The sequence below is a fragment of the Heterodontus francisci genome, chromosome 37 (assembly GCF_036365525.1).
Source record: "Heterodontus francisci isolate sHetFra1 chromosome 37, sHetFra1.hap1, whole genome shotgun sequence".
In the NCBI taxonomy this organism is placed as follows: Eukaryota; Metazoa; Chordata; class Chondrichthyes; order Heterodontiformes; family Heterodontidae; genus Heterodontus; species Heterodontus francisci.
Genome location: NC_090407.1, coordinates 33,371,099 through 33,383,220, shown reverse-complemented (window position 1 = coordinate 33,383,220; position 12,122 = coordinate 33,371,099). Strand labels below are relative to the sequence as shown.

Sequence of the window (12,122 nt, the reverse complement as noted above, 5' to 3'; positions counted from 1 at the left end):
TTATACCTCAGCATGAGTTAATGTCTTTATGAGAGAAGGGCAGAAAGTGGGGGAGAAAAAGGAACATTAAATCATTGACTTGGCACTGTGGTATAGCAACACAACCAAAGACCTCATTATTAGTGTGTACGACACCATCTGATCTGGTTTACATCATTGGGCCAGGCCTGCCAAAGTCAGTGGCCAATGAATGGATAAAATAAAAAAAAATTGGAAAAAAAAAACACTCCTATAAAAACTAAATTAAAACTTGAAAAGCTAAGGTATATAAAGTAAGGAATTATTTGCCCTATTCATCTTCAGATGCAGCCAGTAATTAGGCTATAACCACTTGATTGTTAAAGACATGAATTAAAAATAGCTTCAAATGCCCTGCATATTTTTTCTTGCAGTCTGGAATATGTACTCAAGACTTGAATGCTTCTTAAACAGAAGCTTTATAAATTCTGTTTAACATAAAATGGGGCACTTGTCTTAACATACTTCTGCTTTCCTTCAAATATACATCAGAAAAACAAACTGAAATGATCCTGTCCTTGATGCTGTATGTGAAAGCAGCTTTGAATCCTATAAATAATGCAAAATAAATCCTACAGGGAACTTAGATTTAAAAAAGCAAGTTTTGAAAACTAAATAATAGCTGGATGCTTTTGAAAATTATTTGCTAGATGTACAGATTTGTAGAGAAGATTTCTGGCACCTATGTTAAGAATATGTAATGGCTTTTAATCCATTATTGAAATCAAATCTCAATTCTCTGCACAAACGCTGAAAAAAAATAGAAGTACTACTTCTGATACAGGAAATGTTAGTTTCTGTATCAATATAGCATTTCTGCAATTGTGCTTGGCTTATGACTAATCTTCTTGCCAGCATTTATATTGCCCAAATTATTCCTTGTGTAAAATGAAAAATAATCAGTGTGGGTGACTGCTCCGGACTAATATCCACTGACTCTTCCTGGAGATCCACGACAGCGCCACAGTCTGTTCAGCTGGTTGAATGGTAAATGTGTGTCTTGTCTCAGATTGATTGACAAAAGGTACTGGAGTGAATGCTGACTTACCTGAAGTCGTTCCCACCAGGTTTGTCTGATGATCTCCCTCCGCTCTGGAACTAGCTTATATTGGATTACCTCTTCCAGTTCTGACAGCATCTGACAGGACACCATGGCCTAAAGAACAAGAGCTCAACACTTACTGCTTATGATTTTTATTTACAACTTGTGGGCACATAAAAAGTAAAACAAGGTAAGATCGCCAAGTTTACCCTATGCACTAGATGATGAAACTCTGTGTACCACCATCATCAACTAACTCTTGAGGGCAGAGTTTCAAAAAAAAAGTCTAATTTTAGGAAACATCTGGCAGAATCTTCCCCCAACTTCCTAAGACAATTGCCTAGGAGACTATGCTTAGCAAACAGACATCATTACATAACCTCAGTCCTCCTCCATATACTCCAATTTTCTTAGGAATATATAGGATCAAGTCCACCCATTAGGCCAATCTCAAATGTCACAGAGTACGTTTTTATTCCACTCTTCAACAACTATGTGTCAAATGAATTCCCCAGTCTTTTAAAATGGATGCAGGTATTGTGGTCAGGTCTGTTCATTCTCTCCTGGACCTACAGAACTTTTGTGACAATTACAGTTCCTAAAGCCCAAAAAATATTAGACATCTATTAATTGAAGTCCAAGTTCCATTGTTTCTACTGAGGAACCAGAGCAAAACATTTCCAATAACTCCTATAAATAGATATTACCTGGTCTGGCCTACATTTGACTCCAGACCCACAGCAATGTGGTTAACTCTTACATGCCCTCTGAAATGGCCTAGCAAGCCACTCAGTTGTACCTAACCAAGTCAATAAAAAGGAATGAAACCAGACGGACCACCTGGCATCAACCTAGGCACCGGAAACGACAACTGCAAACCCAGCCCTGTCGACCCTGCAAAGTCCTCCTTACTAACATCTGGGGGCATGTGCCAAAGTTGGGAGAGCTGTCCCACAGACTAGTCAAGAAACAGCCTGACATAGTCATACTCACAGAATCATACCTTACAGACAATGTCCCAGACACTGCCATCACCATCCCCGGATATGTCCTGTCCCACTGGCAGGACAGACCCACCAGAGGTGGCGGGACAGTGGTATACAGTGGGAGGGAGTTGCCCTCGGAGTCCTCAACATCGACTCCGGACCCCATGAAGTCTCATGGCATCAGGTCAAACATGGGCAAGGTAACCTCCTACTGATTACCACCTTACCACCCTCCCTCAGCTGATGACTTAGTACTCCTCCATGTTGAACACCACTTGGAGGAAGCACTAAGGGTGGCAAGGGCACAAAATGTAATCTGGGTGGGGGACTTCAATGTCCATCACCAAGAGTGGCTTGGTAGCACCACTACTGACCGAGCTGGCCGAGTCCTAAAGGACATAGCTGCTAGACTGGGTCTGCGGCAGGTGGTGGGGGAACCAACACGAGGGAAAAACATACTTGACCTCGTCCTCTCCAATCAGCCTGTGCAGATGCTTCTGTCCATGACTGCATTGGTAGGAGTGACCACCACACAGTCCTTGTGGAGATGAAGTCCCGCCTTCACATTGAGGATACCGTCCGTCGTGTTGTGTGGCACTATCACCGTGCTAAATGGGATAGATTTCGAACAGATCTAGCAATGCAAAACCGGGCATCCATGAGACGCTGTGGGCCATCATCAGCAGCAGAATTGTACTCAACCACAATCTGTAACCTCATGGCCCGGCATATCCCCCACTCTACCATTACCATAAAGCCAGGAGACCAACCCTGGTTCAATGAAGAGTGCATGAGGGCATGCCAGGAGCAGCACCAGGCATACCTCAAAATGAGTTGTCAACCTGGTGAAGCTACAACACAGGACTATCTGCGTGCCAAACTGCATAAGCAGCATGCGATTGACAGAGCTAAGCGATCCCAAAACCAACGGATCAAACAGCTCCTTCCAAACCCGCGACCTCGACTACCTCGAAGGACAAGAGCAGCAGATGCGTGGGAACGTCACCACCTTCAAGTTCCCCTCCAAGCCACACACCATCCTGACTTGGAACTATATCGCCGTTCCTTCACTGTCGCTGGGTCAAAATCCTGGAACTCCCTTCATAACAGCACTGTGGGTATACCTACCCCAAATGGACTGCTGCGGTTCAAGAAGGCAGCTCACCACCACTTTCTCAAGGGCAATTAGGGATGGGCAATAAATACTGGCCTGGCCAGCATCGCCCACATCCCATGAATGAATAAAAAAAAAATAATCATTTTTTTTTTCAACAGTAACAACACCTAGATTTGGTGCCATGGATACTGTCCTCGATGACAGTACAAAAATAATGGCAAAATAATGAAAATTGTAGAGTGTTAGCTGAGCTCTGCTCAGTATTACAACTGGCCCCAAAGCCTTGAATAAGGACCTTTGTCTGTTCTGGCAGGTCAGTTGGACATTAAAGATACCATAACACTCTTGGACGAAGAGCAAGGAATTCTTCTGGTATCCTGCTCAACATTTTACCACTAAAAATGGATGAACGAACTAACAATGCCTTTTTGTGAGAGCTTGCTATGCTCAAATTAACCTGTATTTTCCGACGTTGCGGCAGCTACTGTTCCAGGGCTTTTGCTCTTGATCATTATCCAACTGCAAATGTGTGTATGCTGGATGACACTGGACTGTGATGCACCTCACAAGCAAACAAACATATAGTCTAAATTCACTGCAGAGGGTCATACATGAATAGTGAATGCCTTCAGGAAAGGAAAAATTTGACAAGAGAAAGAAAATCACTTAAAAAGAAAAAGGCATTCCATTTACACAATGGACCATGGTGTCAATCCATGCATGGTTACTATAATAAAATGACTACAAAATAGGCCTAGTTGTCAAAAGATGCTTCAGTGTTTTTTTAAAATTGTATTTATATAGTGCTTTTCACATCCTATGGATGTCCAAAAGCATTTGTCATGCAGACCCCTACCTGCCAAGAATGAGGCATATTAATTGTGTCATATGAACATTGATTTTAAACTGTTGCAGGAGCGAAGAAATGACTTGTTTGAAGATCACCAGACACTGGGCTGGAAGGACATTTGCATACTAAGAGATGCTGCTCATGGAGACAAAGGACTATTCCCTGCTCTGATTAACCCAAATGGATCTTGATCACCAGACATTGAAGGTATAAGGAAGCGCATTCCAGGCCCTGCTAAGATGATACAATCCACAGAGCCAGGACTGGTTAAAAGAGCTGGTCACATGAATAACTGGCTGGTCCAGGTTTTTTGAACTAGCCACAGGACAGTTTGAATTCAGAAGGCAGTGTGCAATAAAGCTGAAACAAGCTCTCGCCTGGCTGTCTCTCTCTCTCTCTTCTCCCTAAGCCGCTGGACCCACGGAAAATATGTAAACCTCAAGACAGAAAAGACTCCTACATCGGAACAAGTTCAAGCGTGAACTGGGCCCCAACGAATTGTAAAACCTACCAGCAACCAAAGACTCCACATTGAACTTAGAGGACTGTAACTACCAGATATTGCTTCAAATCTTTCCCCTTTATTCCTTCTACTTTTTCTGTCTCTGTTTGCGTGTGTTTATCGCATATGTAGGCGAGCATGGTTGCATCGCATATTCGTAGTCGTCAACTGGATTAGAGTTTAAATAAACTCCTACCTTTCTTGTTTAAATCTAAGGAAACCGGTTTGATTTCTTTGCCTTACAATCGGAGCAGTGAACAAGGATTCACTAAGGGGGAGCTAAAAACATGGTGTTTTAAAATTAAACCCGGTTACGTTTAAACCAGGCAAAGGCTGACAGGGGACCCCTGGACCCCCTCTCACCTGGGCATAGTGCACTTCAAAAGCAATTAATTACTTTTCAAAATGCAGTTATTGTGATTTTGAAAAAGGGTAGAATGGCCTACTTCTGCTCTTATTTCTTTTGTCGGTGAACATGGCAGCCAAGATGCGTACTGCAAGATCCATTGGAATAATTACTTACTTTGGTGATTAACTGATGTTTTGAATTGCCCCTCACTCACCTAATCATGTCTTCAAGACACCTCAAGTGCTGAATATCCAATTCTGTTTTTGAAGTAGGAACATAGGAAATAGGAACATAGAAAATAGGAGCAGGATTTGGTCATTCAGCCCCTTGAGCATGCTCCGCCATTCAACTTTGGGGTGGCACAGTGGTTAGCACTGCAGCCTCACAGCTCCAGTGACCTGGGTTCGGTTCTGGGTACTGCCTGTGTGGAGTTTGCAAGTTCTCCCTGTGACCGCCTGGGTTTCCGCCGGGTGCTCCGGTTTCCTCCCACAGCCAAAAGACTTGCAGGTTGATAGGTAAATTGCCCCTAGTGTAGGTAGGTGGTAGGAGAATTGAGGGAAGGTGGGGATGTGGTGGAGAATATGGGATTAATGTAGGATTAGTATAAATGGGTGGTTGATGGTCGGCACGGACTCGGTGGGCCGAAGAGCCTGTTTCAGTGCTGTATCTCTCTATGACTCTATGGCTAGTTCATGGTTGATCTACCTCAACGCTATTTTTCTGCACTATCCCCATATCCTTTGACATCTTTAATATCTAGAAATCTATCGATCTCTGTCTTGCATATACTCAATGACTGAGCCTCCAAAGCCCTCTGGGGTAGAGAATTCCAAAGACTGACCACGCTCTGAGTGAAGAAATTCCTCATCTCAGTCCTAAATGGACTACCTCTTATTCTAACCCTCCAGTCAGGGGAAACATCCTTCCTGCATCTATCTATCCTGTTGAGCCCTGCAAGAATTTTGTAAGCTTCAATGAGATCACCTCTCATTCTTCTAAACTCTAGAGAATACAGACCCAGTCTCCTCAATCTTTCCTCACAGGACAATCCTGCCATCCCAGGGATCAGTCTGATGAAACTTCGTTGCACTCCCACTACGGCAAGTATATCCTTCCTTAGGTAAGGAGACCAAAACTGTACATGTGCGGTCTCACCAAGGCTCTATACAATTGCAGCAAGATTTCTTTACTCCTGTTCTCAAATCCTCTTGCAATAAAGGCCAACATACCTTTCTAATCGCTAGCTGCACCTGCATGTTAGCTTTCAGTGACTTATGAACAAGGACACCTCGGTCCCCTCTCACCATTTAAGAAATACATTTCTGTTTTTCCTACCAAAGTCAATAACTTCACATTTTCCACATTATATTCCACCTGCCATGCTCTTGCCTACTCACTTAGCCTGTCCAAATCCCTTTGAAGAATCTTTGCATCCTCTTCACAACTCACATTCCCACCTAGTTTTGATCATCAGCAAACTTGGAAATATTACATTTGGTCCCCATATCCAAATAACTGATATAGATTGTACTATCACTTGTTATGTAGTCCAATGCAACAGCCAATTTGTGCATGGCAAGATTGCACAAACAGTAAATGAAATGAAAAATGAGTCTGTTGGTCAAAGGAAGAATGTTGGCCAGGGCACCGAAAGAATTCCCTATTCTTTAAATGGTAACATGGGATCCTCTACATCCACAAAACTATGTCCTCACATTAATGTCTTATCTGAAAGTCAATAAGCCTAGATTATGTGCTTAAATTGTGAAGTGGGGCTTGAACTCAACTTTCTCAGAGATGAAAGTGCTACCAATTGAGTCAAGTTGGCAAATAATGCAATTAATTGTTGCAGTGGGCTGTAAAGATATATTTGATTTTTCAAACTCAATTACTTAAAGGTGCGAAATACAATGGAATTCTTTTAAATAAATGCCCAGTATTAACAAATGCATCTGTCAAATATGGCAAAGCAGATGGGATTCTTCTCCCAGATATTTCATTGTGTAATTTTAATTGAAAATTATATTTTGTGTACAAATATTGCTGATCCCACTGCTGTCGATATGGCAGGAACTAGGGAATCAAAACTAGTGCTTTGATGTATGATAATCTATGACAGATCACTTTTTAAAATGATATTTTCCCATATTATATTCATAATTGGAAAATATAAAACTGGGGGAGAAAATCCCGCTAGCATTACAATATTTCAAAATAAGCCACCAAAATTGAGGGAGGAGCAGAAGGGTCAGACAAAAATGAGATTAAAACTTGATGAAATTTTCCTAACCCTTGCATCAGATGAAATCTGTGCATATCTGTTTACTGTGAATTCATCATACTTCTTTCTCTAGACTGTTTTTCTTCTTTATTGCTTTCTGCACTGTGGTTAGTTCCCCTCAAGGGGCTTCAAAGCAGTTCACATTTCCTTGAATAAAAAGAACGTTCTTGTCTACCAATGTTATTATGATACTTAAGTCCATTTTTTCTACATTCACTGGAGACCAAAATGGTCCAATTTAAAACGTAATTTCCTTACTGGCATCCAATTCTGAGCATTGAACTAAAATTGCATGCTTTGCTTTTTGACAGGAGATGCTTAACTCTTGAAACTACATTATCCTTATGATTTTCTTGTACCATGATCAAGAAAAGGGTTTCTAACCAGAGGACATTTTACAATTAGTCACTGCACATCTGAGACCATCACTGGTGAGTGGGGGAGAAATGCGCATCTGGCTTAACGGTAGCATTTCTGCCTCTGAGTCAGTAGGTGTAATGTTCCAGCCCTGCTCCAGGCAGCCCCAGCCAGTGGAGGTCGGAGCTCCGGCACAAAATGCTAGGTTGACATCCAGCAGAATACTTGTCGATGTATGTGAGCCGCTCTCATTGATGGGTCATGGAATCCTTAAAACTCTTCTACTGCAGAGGGTTGACCACCCAATCGTCCAATATAATCTGCTTACAGAAACTACCAATGTGAAAGCAATGTGTCCTCTAACCAGGATATGCCAAAATCCACGTAAGTGGCAGCTGGGGGAAAGAGGCCAGGGTGGGGGTGGTGGGGTGGGAGGGGAAGGCAGGGTCGAAGTTAGCTGTTTATTTTGAAAAGCATACTGAAAAGGGATGGATGACCAAACTGAACAAGGAAGAAGTTGGAAGAGGCAACTCCTTGAATTTGTGTAGCTTAAATTAACAAAAAGAAAGGAACATGTGTCGTTCACATGCAGGGTGGAAGGTTATCGGGGGCAGGTGGAAATGTGGAATAATCATTTCAGCCACGAATGTATTGAATGGTGGAGCAGGCTCGAAGGGCGGACGGCCGACTCCTGCTCCTAATTCGTATTTTCAGTTTGGCTGGTCAAATGCTGCGATTAGGTGACCAGAAAAAGTTAAGTCCACTAATATGGTTAGTGTGGCGTATTTCTTTTTTTGATGTTAGGATTGATACAGAATCAAGTCATATGTGGTGAGAATTATGAGAACTGTTTCTGTACTTGTTTACATAATAATTGCAAAATAAAGCAGTTTTAATATCTGCATTTGGCCTCATATCCTTAAAGGATGAATCAGTTCAGCTTGCGAAATGTTGGACAGAGTCTGCAAGGGACAAAGCTAAGCGATCCCACAACCAAAGGATCAGATCAAAGTCCTGCCACATCCAGTCATGGAAGAGGAGGTTCAACGAACATGTTCATCCTCCATGATGGCACAGTCCAGCATATCAGTGTAAAAGACAAGGCTGAAGCTTTTGCAACCATCATCAGATTGAAGCATTTTCAACCATCTTCAGCCAGAAGTGCCAGATGAACAATCTATTTCAGTCTCCTCTTGAAGTTCCCATCACCGCAGGTACCAGTCTTCAGTCAATTCGATTCACCCAACAAAATATCCAGACATGGCTGAGTGCACTGGATAGAGCAGAGCCTATGGGCCCCAACAACATCCCGGCTGTAGTGCTGAAGACTTGTGCTCCAGAACTAGCCGTGCCCCTAGCCAAACTGTTCCAGTTCAGCTACAACACGATCCAATAATGTGGAAAATTGCCCAGAAAATTCCTGTCCACAAAAAGCAGGACAAATTCATTCTGGCCAATTACTGCCTCATCAGTCCACTCTCAATCATCAGCAAAGTAATGGAAGGCATCATCAACAGTGCTATCAAGCGGCATTTACTCACTGATGCTCAGTTAGGGTTCCGCCACAACCACTCATTACAGCCTTGATCCAAACATAAGCAAAAGAGCTGAAATCCAGAGGTGAGGTGAGAGTGACTGCCTTTGATGTCAAGGCATCATTTGACTGAGTGTGGCATCAAGCAACCCCAGTAAAATTGAAGTCAATGGGAATAAAGGGGGAAAACACTCCAATGGCTGAATTCTTACCTAGCACAAAGGAAGATGGTTGTGGTTGTTGCAGGCCAATCATCCCAGCCGCAGGACATCACTGCAGGAGTTCCTCAGGGCAGCATCCTAGACACAACTATCTTCAGCTGCTTCATCAATGACCTTCACTCCATCATAAAGTCAGAAGTGGGGATGCTCGCTGATGATTGCACAGTGTTCAGCACAATTCGCACCTCCTCAAATGCCAAAGCAATCCATGCCCGCATTGTAAGAAATATGGATTTGGTCCTTTTTACTAGCCTTTTATATTATGAATTTTATGTACTTTCATACATATTTTTGTATAAACTTTTGGTAAATGAAGAGTTAATTTTAGCTATGAACCTTACTGAAAAGAAATGCTGCCTATACAGTTTGAGTCAACTGGAAGTACATTGTGATGCAGACTAATAAACAGATAAAGGGAAAGAAAAGAACAGATATCGAAACCTATGTAACAAGTTGTGATCAAAATGCAACAGAAAAGCAGGATGAGTCTCGACAGAAATCTATGATCTAATGGATCTCAAGGTTATAATGGACTGTTTGTACATGTTGTTTTGCACATGTGATCATGATTAATGTACAAATGGAGGCACTGACAAATGAAATGGCAGGACCAAGTGAAACAGTGATATGTATGAACCAACCAGTGCACAGGAGGAGCCACTAGTTATGAAGAATAAAGGAACAGACCTGGAGGGGTTCAGCGCACAGATTTGAAGATGACAAAGGGAGAGACAAGAGAAGAGGAGTCACAAGCTGTCTATGACACTAAAGCCGGTGGAGCGTCTGGAGCCATCTGGACTAGGATATTGACTGCCTTGGATTTGTTACATATTGCTTTTAGCCTGAATAAATTATTCTGATATCACTACATCAGGTGTCTCCTTATCCGAATTCTTATTGTCTGGTCCAAGAACAAATTACAAGTAAGGTTCTAAATCTTACAGCATGCAGCAAGACCTGGATTATAATATTTGTGCCACAGAAGTTCCAGGCAATGATCAATGCCAACAAAAGAGCATCTAACCATCTCCCCTTGATGTTCAATGGCATTATCATCGCTGAAACCCCCATTAACATCCTGGGGATCATCATTGACCAGAAACTTCACTGGAGCAGCCACATAAATAAAGGGACTACAAGAGCAGGTCACAGGTTGGGAATTCTGCGGCGAGTGACTCACCTCCCAATTTCCCAAAGCCTGTACACCATCTACAAAGGTACAAGTCAGGAGTGAGATGGAATATTCCCACTTGCCTGGATGAGTACAGCTCCAACACCACTCAAGCAGCTCGACACCATCAAGGACAAAGCAGCCTGCTTGACTGGCATCCCATCCACCACCTTAAACATTCATGCCCTGCACCACCGATGCACCATGTCTGCAGTGTGTACTGTATACAAGATGTACTGCAGCAACTTGCCAAGGCTCCTTCGTCAGCACCTCTATCACCCAGAAGAACAAGGGAAGCAAGTGCATGGGAGCACCACCATCTACTAGTTCCCCTCCAAGTCACACACCAAACTGACTTAGAACTGTATTGCTACTCCTTCACTGTCGCTGAGTCAAAATCCTGGAACTCTCTCCTGAACAGGACTGTGGATGTACCTACGCCACAAGGACTACAGTAGTTCAAGAAGGCAGCTCACCATCACCTTCTCAAGGGCATTTAGGGATGGGCAATAAATGTTGGCCTTGCCAACCAAGGCCACATTCCATGAATGAATAAAAAAAAGCCAATCTTCAGTTCAGATCACAATTTTAACATCTGTCAAGGTACACAATCGTATGATTAGAAATTAGACAGTACAGGCACAGGTGAGTCTAAGACATGGGATCTTCTTCTGGGAGTGACTGTGCTGATACTGAGTATCAAGGGCAGACTGGAAATGTATAAAAATAGGGTGTCACATTTTTGCATATGGGGGTGTCGGGTCACATTGTTGTGTACAGGTCTTGTAAGTGAAATTGTGCAAATGCATCTTAATGAACAAGAAATGTTTTATTAGAAATGTAAATGATTGGTCGGATTTTGCGGTCAGCAGTGAAGCGATGGCACTCACCACTGACCTTGATAAGAACTGCCTACAAAAATCATGCGACCTCTGTGGCATGGATTTCACTTTTCCGGGCATTAATTTCATTCTAGCATCAGCTCAAGAGGATTTTTGGCGTTCAGCAACAGTTATGTCATCAAGCAGGCGAGACGGTCAATCACACTGAAAAATTCTCACAGACAACAAACCAGGCAGTAAAAAGCACAGATTATAATTCGTTTTTTAATCATATTACAGAAAGTGAAATAAAGATTGGGACATAAACGTGGGATTAAAGTAGAGGCTGAAATATCAAACAAACTTTAAAAAAAGGATTTAAAACATCTATAGAATTTTATCATAATGGAGAAACGTGAAATTCAACAAATATAAAATAGCTTTTTCAGGACCAGAGAGGTTGTTCAGCAGTAATTATGATTTTGTACACTGTTAAAAACCCAGTTACACCTCATTCAAGGGTACCTTTTCCAAGGGCTTTTATTGCAAAAGTGACAACGTAAAAAGTGGAAGCTCAGATCAAATGAAGTGATTTCTAAGATTTCCATCTGTGAGGACTTCAACACACACCCTGTGGAGCAGTAGGGAATCAGTACCAGCAACTTCTGGATTTTTGTGTTTAACTGTGCATGTGCAGATGCTAGAAGTTGCTGTCAGTTTCATAGAGCAATGATGGCAAGCACTGACAGTTTTGTCATCATTGCAACCACAAAATCTGTTGACTTGGATGTGGTGAGTGTCAGGATTCTGGTTGATATCAAGGCATTTTTATCATATAGAACCTATTCATCCTCTGTGGCATATTAGCCAGCT

General features: G+C 42.3%; 1 protein-coding gene across 1 annotated transcript in view; it reads right to left on the bottom strand.

The window, feature by feature from the left end:
* mtor (mechanistic target of rapamycin kinase) overlaps nt 1-12,122 on the bottom strand; it is a 432,694-nt gene that overhangs the window by 102,034 nt on the left and 318,538 nt on the right. The window contains 1 exon segment of the mRNA XM_068017001.1: nt 1,067-1,174. Within this exon segment, the coding sequence (XP_067873102.1) occupies nt 1,067-1,174 (108 nt within the window).